The sequence below is a fragment of the Chrysochloris asiatica genome, unplaced genomic scaffold (assembly GCF_000296735.1).
Source record: "Chrysochloris asiatica unplaced genomic scaffold, ChrAsi1.0 scaffold00009, whole genome shotgun sequence".
Lineage (NCBI taxonomy): Eukaryota > Metazoa > Chordata > Mammalia > Afrosoricida > Chrysochloridae > Chrysochloris > Chrysochloris asiatica.
This window is the reverse complement of record NW_006408527.1, coordinates 36,253,274-36,268,871: the sequence shown is the minus strand read 5'-3', so window position 1 is coordinate 36,268,871 and position 15,598 is coordinate 36,253,274. Positions and strand designations below refer to the sequence as shown.

Here is a 15,598-nt window from a genome sequence, read left to right as displayed (position 1 = left end):
TTTTTTTTTTTTTTTTTGGGGGGGGGGGGGAATAATAAGCTTTTAAATTTAAGTTTATTAGCCAAGTTTCAAAAGCTGAGGATGCTCATAGATATTTGAATAAAGTGACTTTATTGTTAAAAGGGAGTAAAACTGAAACTATCTATCTTCCTTAGATAATTCTTTGAATATGGGCCTAACAGATGTTCTTAACCACTGGGCAAACTAGGGTAATGGAAACATACAATGTCACTGTGCTCCCCCTAGAGGAAGGAGAAAACAGACAAGCAAGTAAATTCATTAATACATTAATACCAGATAGCAGTAATTGTTTTAAAGAACATAAAACAAGTTAATATGACAAAGAGCCAGATGCAAGAGTTAGAGGATCTAAAATTTGAGCTAAAAGCCCAATGATGAGAAACAGTCAGCCATATTGGATTCTGTGGACCAATAGTGGATAAGTAAGTGTAAATGTTGGTGTCTTCAGATAACCGCAAGAAGTTCAACATAACAGGAATAAATAGCCGTATAGACCCCACATGAAAGATCTTAAGCTGCACGGTCATAAAATCCAATGTGTTTTAATAGTCCCTCCTACAGCACTCTCTACTTCTCTGCTGGGTGTGATAATTCATTGCAATGGCCACACAGAAACTCACAGACCATTCTCACAGTTACGGAATTTTATTAAGGAAGTAACAGGTTACAAATCAGGATGAGAAACAATCCAAGATACAGTTAATCTATCAGGATAGCCTCCTTTCTGCTATGTCTACAAGCACACCCATACCCAGTGGGCCCTTGGTCTCTGTCCTGGGCTGGCAATTGCTACAAAACTCACTCAGCCAACAAATGCTCAAAGGTACTCTACACCAGCAGCAGGCCTCCTGCCCAAGGCAATTTGCTCCCTCATTGTGGGGGAAAGGAAATCCAGCACATCGTCTCCTAAGAGTCTCCTGGATCTACTGCCTCTGTTACCACCATTTCTCTGCTCTGGTTCTCACTACCTCCCACTAACTCCAATGTCATAGCTCTCGATTTCCTGGACCTCAGGGATCTCAAGTCCTAAACGATGCACTCCATGCCTGGCTCTTCTTTTATCCCCCTGTTAAGGTTCCATGCACCTTATTTGAATGGACCCAACCAATAGATCTGTTTTGGAAGAAGTGCAGCCAGAGTGCTCCTTGGAGGCCAAGAATGGCCAAACTTCATCTCTCATACTTTGGACATATTATCAGGAGGGACCAGTTGCTGGAGAAGGACATCATGTTTGGTAGGGTGGAAGGTCAGAGAAAAAGATGAAGACCCCCAATGAGATGGATTGGCTAAGTGGCAGCATCAATGGACTCAAGCGTGGCAACGGTAGTGAGGTTGGCCCAGGATTGGGCAGTGTATCGTTCTGCTGTGCATAAGGTTGCTATGAGTCGATACCAACTCGATGACACCCAACAACAACAACAAACCTCCCAAGGGCTTGGTAAATTTTAGGACAAGCGAAAAAGAGAAAAATCCCCAATGAGTTGGATTGACACAGATACAACAGCAATGGACTCTCAAGCATAATAACACTTGTGAGGATGGCACCGGACCAGGAAGTGTTTCATTCTCTTGTGCATGAGGGTCTCAATTAGTCAGAACTAACTCGACAACACCATACAAAAACAAATTCCCACAATGGAGCCATGTACTTTATTTTAATTATTAGCAAACTATGCAATTCTCTTGGCAGGCTACAAAAACTTCACATTTGAAGGTTCTAGTGTGGCACTGTGGGATAAAGCACTGAACAACTGCAAGGTCGGTTCAAACCACAAGGATACTGGCTGAAACTCACCAACGGCTCCTTGGAAACCCTATACAGGGTTGCGGTGAGTTGGAACCGAGTCAACGGCACTTAACAACAACAACAACCTAAAAGATGATTATGAGTAGGAATCATCTCAGTGGCAATATTGTTGGTTTCTGGTTTGGACCCAGTTATTTGGTGGAGGTGGTATGCGATGGGTCAGTTCCGACTCATAGTGACCCTGCATAGGGTTTCTGAGGCTGTAAATCTTTACAGGAGCAGAAAATCTCATCTTTCTCCCATGGAATGGCTGGTAGTTTTGAACTGCTGACCTTCAGGTTAGCCCAACTCGTAACCACTACACTATCAGAGCTCCTTAGTCATTTGGTGGTGGTGGTGGTGGTGGTTCTGACTCATCGTGACCCTACACAGGGTTTCTAAGACTGTAAATCTTTATGGGAGCAGAAAGCCTCATCTTTTTCCATGGAACGGCTAGTAGTTTTGAACTCCTGATCTTAAGGTTCACAGCCTGATTCGTAACTACTACACTACCAGAGCTCCTTAGTCATTTGGTAAGAGTTGCAAAAACTATAGCTAGAAGTGTCATTTAAGTAATTCACTTCATTGCAGAAGTCAATTATTATTGTTATTTTTAACACAGAAATATGATAGCATATTTGCATGATGATGCCAATGAATGATTAGAAGAGAAATTGAAAACATAGAGGAGAATGGGAATCATTGGACAATGGAGAAAAGCAAAACATGGAGGGGACAAAATTATGTGGGAACTTAAATAATTGTTTGTTGTTGTTAAGTACCATGGAGTCAGTTCCAACTCATAGTGACCCTGCACAGGATTTCCAAGGTTGTAAATCTTTATGGGAGCAGACCGTCTCATCTTTCTCCCGCAGAACTTCTGGTAGTTTCGAATTGCTGACCTTGAGGTTAGCAGCCTGATATATAACCACTACACTACCAGAACTTGTTAAAAAAAAAACAGAGACCCTTCTACTCCCTCAGGAAGGAAATTAGAGAGGGCAGAACCAGATGCTGGTAGGTAGGTTGGTTGATCTGGTGAAAGAAATATCTGGTAATCTCCATTTGACTGTCTATGTTAGTGAAGTTTGAGGCAAAGTCATCAGAAGGAGCTGAGGAGAGAGTATGCTGGTAATTTAAAGAAAGATAGGAGTCCCTGGGTAACTCAAACAGTTTAGTTCTCAGAAGAAAAGCCTGAAGATCTGCTTCCAAAAGGTCACAGCCATGAATATCCTATGGAGCAATTCTTCTCTACAACACATGGAATTTCCATGAGTCTGAATTGATGGCAACTGGTATGGGTACAAAATAGTTTCTGAGATTCACAGGGTCTTGCTATCTGGAAAGGGTCATAGGAAGACTGGCCAAAGTTGAGTGCTTGTCTTAGTTATCTAATGCTGCTAGAACAGAAATACCACAAGTGAACTGCTTTAATAAATTTGTTCTCTCACAGTTTAGGAAGCTGGAAGTCCAAATTCCAAGTGCTGGCTATAGGGAAGGTTTTCCTTTTCGCAACTCTAGGGAAAGGTCCTTGTCTACATTCAGCATCTGTAGGAGTATTCCTTAGAGCTTTCCATGCATCTTGGCATCACTCTTCCTCTGGATCTAGAAGCTTAATAATATGGGAACCTCAAGTCCAAAGGCTCACTCCATTCCTGGCTCTTCTATCTTGGTGGCAGTAGGTCCCTCTGAGCTCAGCTCACTTCTCTTTTCTTTTATATCTCAAAAGAGATCCACTGGAGATACAACCTAATTCTGTAGATTGCATCTGACCTCATTAACATCATAGTAGTGAGGCTTTGCAACACAGAGGGTAATTACACGGTTCAGGGCTCATCACATGAGATCTCAATATGCGGTAACTGCATCATATTAGAGCTCATCATGGAGGTGATAACTACATCTTAGCTGCTAAACCACAGAGAATTCTGGTCAAGCCCAGTTGACACAAAACCTTAACCATCACAGTGTTCATTTAAAATTTGCAATGATGATTTCAGGTGAGACAGCATATTTCTCTCTGGCCTATTCAAATTCCTCCAACACAGATGCAGAGTAGATACACAGTTAAGTCATTCTTGATTGGCACACTTCTGAATCAGATGGGGTTTGCATTCATTTAAAACCATCTTGAATGGACTATATGCTTTCTTCCTTTCTAAATTATCAAAATTACTGCAGTTTTGGAAATGCCAGGTCAAATAAAGCAATGAATGCTACTGCACACTGATGAAGTATCTGTGCTAGGTGTTATATCTTCACTTTCATCATTGTACAAAATGGCCATCAGGAGTTCCTGATAGGTATTGTTGTTCCTTCAAGTGCATCCTGATCCCAGGGACAGAGCTACTTTATTAGTTCTCTTCTGCGATAGGTTTTTTTGACTCACTATGGATTCACAGTTTCGTATGCCATCATTTCTTCTAATCTATGCCAAGCACTGCGGTTGCCATGGTTCCCTTCATCAAACCTTATATCACCTACTCTGCTTCAGCCTATTCAACTTAGCATTTTTGTCTCCTCTTACTTCACTTGCACATCATGACATTTACAGGATGAAAAAAAGCTGGCCTTTTATAGACATAACTGCTCAGTTAATGCATTTCTTATTTTCCTCTCAGAAAACCAAGCAGTAATAGCACATCAGGTAGAATCCTCTAATGTTTCCTGAGTGCTAATTGCTGGTGCTGTTACGTGCTGTTGAGTTTGTTCCAACTCATAACAACCCTGCACAGGGTTTCCAAGGAGTGGCTGATGAGCTTGGACGGCCAACCATGTGGTTCAAACTAACCTTACAGTCCAGTGCATTAACTGCTTTTTCACTTTTCAAGATTTATGAGGAGTCACTTTAAAAATGAAGACACACGAGAGATCCACAAGTGTGGATTGACAAACATTTATTTAGTAGCTCTTTTGAATCAGGTGGTGTATAGTACTAAGCTTTCAAAGATGACTAAACTGCAGTCCTGATCCTCAAAGTATTTACAGGCAAGTGGGAGAATAAGAGGAGGACACCAGCAATGGAGTGTGGTGTAGAGAGAGATAGAGCTATAATTAAAATAGGGGCATATTAGATGCCATTTATCAACTGACAGGAAGCACTCATGGAAATTTTTCCAGAAATTGGGATGCCTTGCTTGTACTGAGTCTTAAAGATCAGGATATAAAAACTGCCAGATAAAAGGAACTACTTATACGATAGTATGGAATAACACACTGTCCAGAAATATCATGGCTCAAAGAACGACTGTCCAGGAGTGACTCAACCAAGAACAATCCTTATGTAATTCTACACCAAGAATATTGGCATGTGTCACCTGTGTCACAGAAATACTAATTTCAGCAACTTGTTTAAAAAGAACAATCTAGGGAATGCCAAAGGCATCACTCTTAGTATTCAAAGAAAAGATATTTGGTACATATGGCACAACCTGTTTCTTCCAACATCTCAACTTAATTGAGCAATTCTGTTGTTTCTCCCTTATTCACTGATCTCAGGCAGAATCATGCTCTCTTGAGCTTTAGGCTCAGAAACTATCATCATTTAAAATTTCATAATGGGCTACATTGCCTGATTTGGAAAAAGGCTTATCTGCCTTATGATTCACTTGTTCTGTGAGTCAATAGAAATCCTAACCTGAGCAATCCAGTTCTGACTTCAATAATTACTAGGATTCTTGGAACACTTTTACACAAATGTATTTCCAACTGTTTACTTGGAAAACTTGCAGCATACTCATATAGAAATTAATCTTTTGAATCACCTGCATTTTATTCACTCTGCACACTAGGATTATAGCTTAGATATCAGACAAGAACATTAAGTCAGACAGTCGACTCAAAGACAGACTGTCCAGGAGTGACCATAGAAGAAGCTGAAGAAAAGTGGCTCCCACCAAGAGGCCTGACCTTCACCATTATGGCAATAGGAGAAGGTGGAAATGTTCTACGTAGAGGAGAGTTGTAACCAGAATTTTGCTTCACACATTTTTCTGTAATAAAAATGCAATCAGCTTTCTCCAGGTTATGATGCAGTAACCAATGACATTAAAATCTCAGTGATTTATGAAAATTAAGGCAATTTCTCTCTCTAGCTGCATAATAGCTAGGGTCTGTTCCAGCTCCATTCCACATGCCTTCATTCTGGCTTTCAGGTCAATGTAGCAGCCCTTTTCTAATGGAAAAAGGCAAAGCAGGAGTATAGCAATGGCAATAACCACATGTGCTTCTTAAACCTTCTGCTTTGGCCCGCACTTTAGGAGGCATTTTCACTGGTTAGAGTAAGTCCAATAGTCAGGCCAATGTTGCTATGTCATGGGAATGTAATCCTCCCTCAAGTAGGGCAAGGAATGACAAAAAACAATATTATAAACTACCACATCAAATATCTATATAAAATATGTATAGAAACACATTGGGTCTTGGTGTGGGCTGTAAAATAAGCCCTGGACAACTAACCACAAAGTTGGTGGTTCAAACCCATCCATGGCTCCTTAGAAACCCAATACAAGGTTGCTATTAGTTGGAACCAACTTGACAGCACTTAACAGCCACCACACAGTATAGCAACACATAGATGGCCTCTTCAGTAAAAGTTTTAGGTATACCAAGTATTGAGCCGCCATCGGAGTAGGAATCTATGCAAATTTTACTATACAATTCAACTAAACATAAATATAAACACAAATTCTGAATCCTGTACCTTGGATTATAATATTGATTCCAGATCCTCTTCCTATCCCCAGTCACCCATCCACTCAGGCCATCTAAGAAGTTTGTGAAAACAATGCTGGCTGACTACCAAGCTCAATCTGTAGATTTTATCTAATGTCTCATCTTTTTCTTTTCCATTCATGATTCCTTTATTTCAGGGTCTTTCTTAGTCCTACTGAAGTACTATGTAAAATTTTCTCTAGTACAAATTATATAAATTGCCTTTATAAAACAACTGCATTTCTTTCAATGAACATTGCAAAATATTAATTCTTGTTAAGCCATAATAGATTTTTCTTTTATTTCTTTTGTTTGTTTGCCTACCCCATCAGTTATTTCTCTTAGAGGAGTACCAACTGTTACATCTGTGCTCTGCTGCCATCTTTCTGCACCTTTGATGAGCGAGACATATACTCAAATACTTTTAAAGTGAAAATAAACTTCTTGATCAAAAACTCAGTTAAAATTTGCTCTCCCATGGGATTGATATGTTTCTAATTCATTGTTGTTGTTGTTAACATGCCATTAAGTCAATTCCAACTCTTAGTAACCCTATGCACAACAGAATGAAACTCAGCCCAGTCCTGAGCCATCCTCACAATTGTTATGTTTGATCCCATTGTTGTTGCCACTGTGTCAATCCATCTTGATGGGGGTCTTCCTTTTTTGTCAATGACCCTTCACTTTACCAAGCATAATTCCTTTTCCAGGGACTGGTCCCATCTGACATGCCCAAAGTTCGAAAGACAGAGTTTTCCATTCTCCCTTCTAAGGAGCATTCTGGCTGTACTTCTTCCTAGACAGATATGTTTGTTCTTCTGGTAGTCCATTATACTTTCAGTGTTCTTTATCAGCATTGTAATTCAAATGCATCAATTCTCTGGTTTTCCTTGTTCACTGTCCAACTTTCACATCCATATGAGGTGATTCAAAACACTATGGTTTGGGTGAGCCATACCTTAGTTTTCAAAGTGACAGCTTTGTTCTTTAATACTTTAAAGAGGTCTTTTGCAAGAGATTTGCCTAATGTGGATCCAACCAAAATGAAGTGTTTGACAACTTCAGTCTTTTCTCTATTTATCATGATGTCATTTATTGGACTAATTGTAAGGATTTTTTTTTTTCTTTGTATTGAGATGCTATCAATCCTGAAGGCTGCTTTCTTTAATCTTCATCAGAAAGTATTTCAAACCCTCTTCCTTTTCTGCAACAAAATTGTATCATCTGCATATTTCAGACTGTTAATGAGTCTTTCTTCAGTCCTAAAGTCATGTTCTTCTTCACATAATCTAACTTTTCAGATAATTTGTTTAGCGTATCCACAAAATAATTATGGTGAAAGGATACTACCTTGATGTGCACCATTCCTAATTTCAAACCATTCACTACTCTCGTCTTCTGATTTAATGACTGCTTCTTTTGGTCTATGTATAGGTTCCTCATGAGCACAATTAAGTGTTCCGGAACAAGCATTCTTCACAGTTTTATTCATAGTTTGTCATGATTTCACACAGCCAAATGCCTTTGCATATAGTCAATAAAATTCAAGTAAACATCTTTCTGGTATTCTCTGCTTTCAGCCAAGATCCATCTGTCTTCAAAAATTATATCCTTGATTCTACATCTCTTCTGAAACTGGCTTAAATTTCTGACAGCTCCCTATGAATGTGCTGCTGCAAACATTTTCAAATTATCTTCAGCAAAATTTTACTTGCATGTAATATTAATGATGTTTGCTTAAGTCATGTGGGGACCGTGTCTGACTTCCTCTGGATTCGCACACACAAAAAAAGAATCAAAATAAAAATCAGCCCAAGGCTGACTCCTATGAAGAAGACGTCAGACATGCTTCTACCTAGCTACATTTTCTGCTCTATTCTAACTCCAACCATCCCTTCCATAGCACTCTCTGCTTCACATCTGGATTCAATAATCTTTTGCTGTGGCCACACAGAACTCGTAACAATACTCATGATTTCAGGGTTTATAAAGAAACTGAACAAGGTACAATTCAGGATAAAAAAAAGTTTAGGACACAGCAGTTCTCCAGTCAGGAATGCCTCTTAGCTGTCATATTTCATGCGCATATCACTCCTCTTCAACCTCTTAGTCGTGTAGTCCCTTGACTTCTGCCCAGTTCCTGGAAAGTGTTACAAAGCTCTTTTAGCCAGTCTGTAATTGCCTAAAGGGCACATTCTTCAAGCCAGTCTCCTGCCCTGCCCGTAGGCACTCAGCTTTTCTCAGTCCATGGGTCTGGAGCCCCAAGCTGCTCTGTCTCTCCATGCCACCAGCTCTGCTGTCACCTCTGCCATCGCTGTTTCTCTAGGTAGGGATCTCACACTTCACTCACACTCTTACTTCTTGATTATCCTGGGATCTTCTATCTCTGTTTATGAGATGGCTCCTAGAGGGCAAAACTAACCAATCCCAGCCTTAAGTCCTGTATACTTTATTTGCATGGTCCCACCCAATCATTTGGTAGAAATTAAGAAGACTTCGGATAGAAAAAGCCATATCAAGTAAATTTAAGGCACCACAATGTTGTTCAATGATTTCTGCATTCTGTTTGGTCACCTTTCTTTGGAATGGACACAAATATAGATTTCTTCCAATTGGTTGGCCAAGCTATTCTTGCCAAGTGCTAACAGGTTGGTTCCAGGTCATTGCCAGTTTATAGGGTTTCCAAGGAGCAGCTGGTGAGTTTGAACCACCAACCTTGCAGTTCAAACTGATCTTGCAATCCAGTGCTTAGCCTACAGTGCCACACCTGGACCCCAGGTAGTTGTCTTCAAAATTCCTTGGCATAGATGAGTGAGAACCTCCAGAACTCCATCAGTTTTCCAAAACATTTCAATGTGTATTCCACCAATTTCTGGAGTCTTGTTTTTTGTCAATGCCTTCAGTGCAGCTTGGACTTCTTCCTTCAATATCAGTTCTCAGCACATGATACCTCTTGAAATGGTTGAACATCCACTACTTCTTTTTGGTACTATGACTTTGTGTACTCCTTCCATTGAATTTTGATGCTTCCTGTGTCCTTCAGTATTTTACCCATTGTTGCAATTGTTAAGTGCTGTCGAGTCAGTTCCAACCCATACCGGGGCTGTGTAGGGTTTCCGAGGATTGGCTTGTGAGCTTGAACCACCAACCACCCTTGCAGTTCAAACAACTTTGCAATGCCGCATATTAAACCACAGCAACACACCAGGACTCCCAATATCACACTAGTACCTACAAAAGAGTGTCACAATAGAAAACACTCCTCCTACATGTTTTGTCTTATCTACCTACTCTAGAGGAGTCTTGAATAGGGTGCTGTAGGATAAAGCACTGGATAACATGCTTTGCATGTTGGTGGTTCAAACTCACCAACCGCTCCCTGGAAACCCTATACAGGGTAGCTATGAATCAGAAGCAACTCAACAGCACTTATCAACAAAAACACGTACTCTAGATATACAAATTAAGATCAAAGCTGAGAAAAACTATCTCTGACATCAAGTATCATTTGATATTTATGCTGAACATACCCACTACCCTAGTCTAGTTTCTGAGGTCATTTTAAATATCCCATCTTTATTCCATTTCTTGCCTGGTCCTTTAATTCTAGTTTGAATCATGAATATGAAATTATATTTTTAATCTGTCCATGCTTTCCTACTCTGATTAGCTAATGAAAAGCACTCCTGGCTATACAGATAAATTTATTACTTCACATTTTACTTTAAACCTTGACCTGCCTGTTTATATTCCAAACCTTTTTCTTACCTACATTTGGCTCAATATCTTAGATTTTTCACATTAATTTCATTCCTAGAGCTCTGTCACCTATCCTAGAACCATTTATAATGGTAGTTATATTGCTCTAAGTGACTCAGAATAAAGATGTGACTTCGACACTGGCTGGCATTATCAAAACATGTTTCAGATATATGCACCTAAGTTGATATATATATATTGTTGTTGTGAAGTACCGTAGAGTTGGTTCTGACCCATAGCATCCCTGTATACGGTTTCCAAGGAGCAGCTGGTAAGCTTGAACTGCCGACCTTGCAGTTCAAACGGCTTTGCAGTCTGACACATTAACTCACAGCGCCACACCAGGACTCATATATATATATATATACATACATATATATATGTTGTTATGTGCCGTGGATTCGGTTTCGACCCATAGTGACCCTGAACAGGGTTTCCGAGGCTGTAAATCTCATCTTTCTCCTGCGGAACAGCTGGTAGTTTCGAACTGCTGAACTTGTGGTTCGCAGCCCGATTCGTAACCACTACGCTACCAGAGCTCCATATATATATAATATTCACTTGTTACATAATTTAGGAGCTTTGTTTCAGAGTTTTGATTGAAACTGCATTAAATATTGTTCTTTTTTGAAAAAAATCTTTTTGACCCATTTTCATTTCTCGACTCCTTTTAGATGGTCCAGTAGTCTATGCAGCATACTTAAAAATGGAGCACAGCGATGAAAACATTAAATTCTGGATGGCATGTGAAACCTATAAGAAACTTGTCTCAAGGAGGAGGAGAATTTCTATGGCAAAGAAGCTTTATAAGATTTACATCCAGCCACAGTCTCCAAGAGAGGTAACAATGATGGAAAATAAAAATCAGTGAGTCCTCAGGAAGACACTAACATCTTCTGAGCACCCATTATCTACCAGACACTTCACATCCGTTATCTCCGGCTATAATGCCAGGATACTAAATTAACAATCCCATTGCTGTCAAGATGACTCTGACTCATATTGGTCCTATAGATCAGAGTAGAACTGCCCTACACGTTTTCCAAAGCTATCCTTCCAGAAGCAGACTGACACATCTTTCTCCTGGAGAGCAGGCGGTACGTTTGAAACGATGACCTTTCAGTTAGTAACGAAATATTAACCTCTGCACAACCAAGGCTCCTTAAAGTCAGGGTAGTTGAACTTAACTTTTTGAATAAGAAACCTGAGAATATGGAAAAATAACCAATTTGTCTGATATCATGCAGCAGCTGAATACATTTTAATGTTGTTTCATGCTGTTGAGTTGGTTCCGATTCATAGTGACCCTGTTCAGGGTTTCTAAGCACCCACTGTGGTGACCCACCAACTTTGCAGTTCAAACTGACCAGTGTTTATTCTACAGTGCCACAGCGACTCTAAGAGCTAATATTAAAATGTTTGTCTTGCACCAAAACCTTAATTCCCAGGAGAGGTTTGTTTTGTTTTGTTTTTGTTTTTTAAAAGATAACGATGAAGTCCTTGGAAGAAGTCTATTGGCCTAGCCAGAAGATATCACAAATAGACATGTTGGCATCACCTGTGGTTTTGCTTAAAGTCCATTCCATCATACTAGCATTCATTGTTAACCTTAATTTAAAGCTAGCAAAACCAACATTCACATGGATAGCATTGCCAATTATTTACAGCACCCTAAAAAAAGTAAGGCATTAGTTAAAAGATGCATTGAGACTCTTCCTGGTGGAGAGAAGATGAAAATGAACATTCTTCTTAAGGGGATAAGGATAGAGGATTCTTATCACTCATGCAGCCATACACAATTGACTTGTTCCCCTAAACTTTTGTCTGGGAAATACTTGGTTTACTAAAGTAACCACGTCTCTTCTCTAGTTCTCTAGTTCTCCTCACTTGTTTTCCCATTTCACAGACTATTCAATTAAATCAACATTCGTGACTATTAAGGAAGACAAATTTTAAAATAGCACTAACTTCCCTTTTTCTTAAAAGAGAACTCCAGATCATAAACTTCTATGTTTGTAGATTGCTGCTAACAAACCACTGGTATCCTGCTAAATAAGCAATGGTTTCTGAGACTTCCCTGCTCTTGAGGCTAGTGTTTTATTTTCCTCTAAGATGTGGAAGCGGATGTTTGCTTTTAAAAAAAGCAGAGAGCTTAGCTCTTATAAATCTTTTTAGACACCAATGAAACTGAAAACAAAATTATCCTATTCCACTGACAAGTAATACTAAAACCAAAACCAAAGCTATTGCCAGTGAGTTGATTCCCACTAATAGCAACCCTGTAGGACAGAGCAGAACTGCCCTAAAGGGTTTCTAAGGCTGTCATTTTTATGGAATAAGACTGCCATCTTTTTCTCCCATGGAGCTACCGATGGGTTCAAACAACTGACCTTTCAGTTAGCAGCTGAGAGTTTTCTCCACTGTGCCATAAGTGCCCCTTATTGAAAAGGAATGCATAGACAGATTGAACCTTTCCATTATATATTTTTATCTTCAATTTTGCATACTTATGTTCTGCATGTAATTTCACTTTTTCAGATTAATATTGACAGCTCTACAAAAGAAACCATCATCAAGAACATTCAAGAACCCACTCAAAAATGTTTTGAAGAGGCTCAAAGAATAGTATATATGCATATGGAAAGGGATTCTTATCCCAGATTTCTGAAGTCAGAAATGTATCAAACACTTTTAAAAACTTTTCAGTCTAATAACAATTCATGACTACTACTAGAAAATTTAAATTGAAGATGGTATATTGAAAAGTACTGAGTTTGGTCTTTTAGTTTAGAAAAATCAAAAATTACATATGAAAAATTTAGAAGTAATTAAACTGTAAGTTGATTTACATTCCCAAAGAGACAGAGATCTCAAGGGGGGTGTGTGGAATTTTATAATATAGATAATGCAATATGGTGCTGGTGTGCCATTGAGTCGGTTCCGACTCACAGCGACTGTGTACAGTTTCTGAGGCTGTAAATCTTTACAGGAGCAGAAAGCCTCATCGTTCTCCCACAGAACCTCTCATAGTTAGCATACCAACTACGCTACCAGAGCTCCTTGAATGCAATATAAAGTACACATATGAAGATCACTTACTGAATAAGGAAAACAAAGGCTTTCTTCATGACAACATTATAAAGCTTTTCTAATACCAGTCAACTAATGGATGTTTTCTTATTAATGAAATTGTGCTATTATAATGTACCAATCATTTCTTTAAAAATGAATTTCTAGTTACATGAATTATGTTGCTAATAACTTTAATAGATAAACTTGTTCTTATATCATAATTAAGTAGTTTTATATCATGAGCAATGTAAAAAATGTGTGTTTTTGAGAAATATTTTATCTGTAATATCTTCTTACTATTTTGCATATAACTGAATTTCTGTATTGCAAACATATTCAACAACAAAAAAGTTCCTTATGATTCTAAGCTACTAAAAATATGTGAATTTTCTCATCCATTCTTACACTTATATATTACTTTAAGGTAGAAAAATTTGGTTCCTGTATTCTTATGTTTTTTAATCACAATGTGAATTCATCATAATCCTGATAATCAATAAACCCAAACATAAATATACACATGTTTTTCCAAGATAAAATAAAAAAGAATAATTTTTCCAGTAGAAATTTCTAAAGGCCTAAAAGAGGTATCTTACAGCACTCAGAATATATATATATTTTTTTTGTTAAGTTCCTTCAAATTGGTTCTGACTCATAGAGACTCTGTATGGGGTTATGGGGTTTCTGAGAGTAGCTAGTAGATTTGAACTGCCAACTTCTCATTAGTACGGTTGACAGTCCAGCTCTTATCCTACAGTGCCACGCCAGGGCCCACTTGTACTGCTAGTGGTTATGTGCCGTGGAGTTGATTCTGACTCCTAGCGACCTTGTATAGGATATATAGAGGCTACAAATAAATATGTATAGAGGCTATAAATCTTGACAGGCCCAGAAAGTCTCATCTTTCTCCTATGAAAAGACTGGTAGATTTGAACTGCTGGCCTTGCAGTTAGCAGCCCAGCTGGTAATGCACTAAGCTATTCTTGTCCTAAGGAGGAGTTCATTCTCAGATCACTGTATTCTTTATTCCTCTTACTTACATATTTTATGAAGATAATTCAAAGAGCATTGCTAGTAGGGTTGTAGTTTATACATGGCAGACATTTATTCCAAACAAAATGTTCTCAGTAATGTACTTGTCTAATCTTGTTAGAATGCCTTCAAAATAACAGTAGCTTCTGAGAGACCCTGCTGGGCCAGTTCAATTCAAGGCAGACAGGTCAACTCAGAAGGTTGTGGTGACTCTTAGACTGTTGGAGCATGCCAGCTTAAGGTCAGTTATTACAAGAGGTTTTTTTTAAAGACAGTAAATGCAGAATTGAATGTCAGCTGTTGCCTGACTTTAACATATTGTGCTACATTGCCAGGCAGACTTTGTAACCTGGTTGATGGCTCAATTATTCAGGAAATGCCAGAGTTGTCTTTTCAGGAAAGAAGGGCAAGACTAGTTTACTTTTTGGTGAAGTTAAATTCTTTGCACAGAGGGAGTCTGTGATTTTATGATCACCGTGTCTCCAACCGGTTTTCATGTTTATAGTCTGGATGACCTTTGTGAATTTCCCTTGCACTAGAAAGAATTAATCAATTTGGGGTCTTTTTTTTTCCTTCTTATTAACAGCGCTTTGAGATTCATAAATTTTTAAATATATATAGTAAAATTTACTTCTGAGATCAGAACCTGAAAATTTTTATGATTTTTTTTTCTAATTGTATATATGCAGTTTCAAACTCTGGAGATGAGTGAGATAAGCCTTCATTTTCTCTGAATAAAAATAAAGTCTTATCTTGTCCCCCAAAAAATGCGGTGACAGAGATTTGTACCTTTCAGAACTAGCGTCTTGGCAGAGATGAACACTTTCCTATTTATAATTCATCAGTCATACCTTACTTTCATCAACTGCAAAGGTTGTTTCTTTTTGTTTGTTTTGTTTCTGACCAATTTTAGAAGGTTGATTACATAAAAGGGACACATGAAGTTTTCTTTAGGGACATAACAGACTGTAATTTGAAGGCAATCGTACAATTCCACTGGGCAAAAATACCATTCCATATTGAGACCTGAAATTCCTACAAGTAGAAGATGAAAAATGACGTCTACATTCAAATTGTAAGAAGTAAAACATTAGTGCTAACACTTTACCTGTTGCCTACCCGAAAGCAAAATTTGGGAGACTAAGATGCAGAAATGGAGTACAGGTGTGGTGCTAAAGGTTAATGCGCCAGACTGCAAAGCCATTTGAACTGCAA

General features: G+C 38.6%; 1 protein-coding gene across 1 annotated transcript in view; it reads left to right on the top strand.

Annotated features, from left to right (window-relative positions):
• RGS13 (regulator of G-protein signaling 13) overlaps positions 1–13,003 on the top strand; it is a 22,215-nt gene extending 9,212 nt beyond the window's left edge. The window contains exons 3-4 of the mRNA XM_006834185.1: positions 10,954–11,120; positions 12,818–13,003. Of these exons, the coding sequence (XP_006834248.1) occupies positions 10,954–11,120; positions 12,818–13,003 (353 nt within the window). The remainder of the gene's footprint in view (positions 1–10,953; positions 11,121–12,817) is intronic.
• Positions 13,004–15,598: the final 2,595 nt, after the last annotated feature.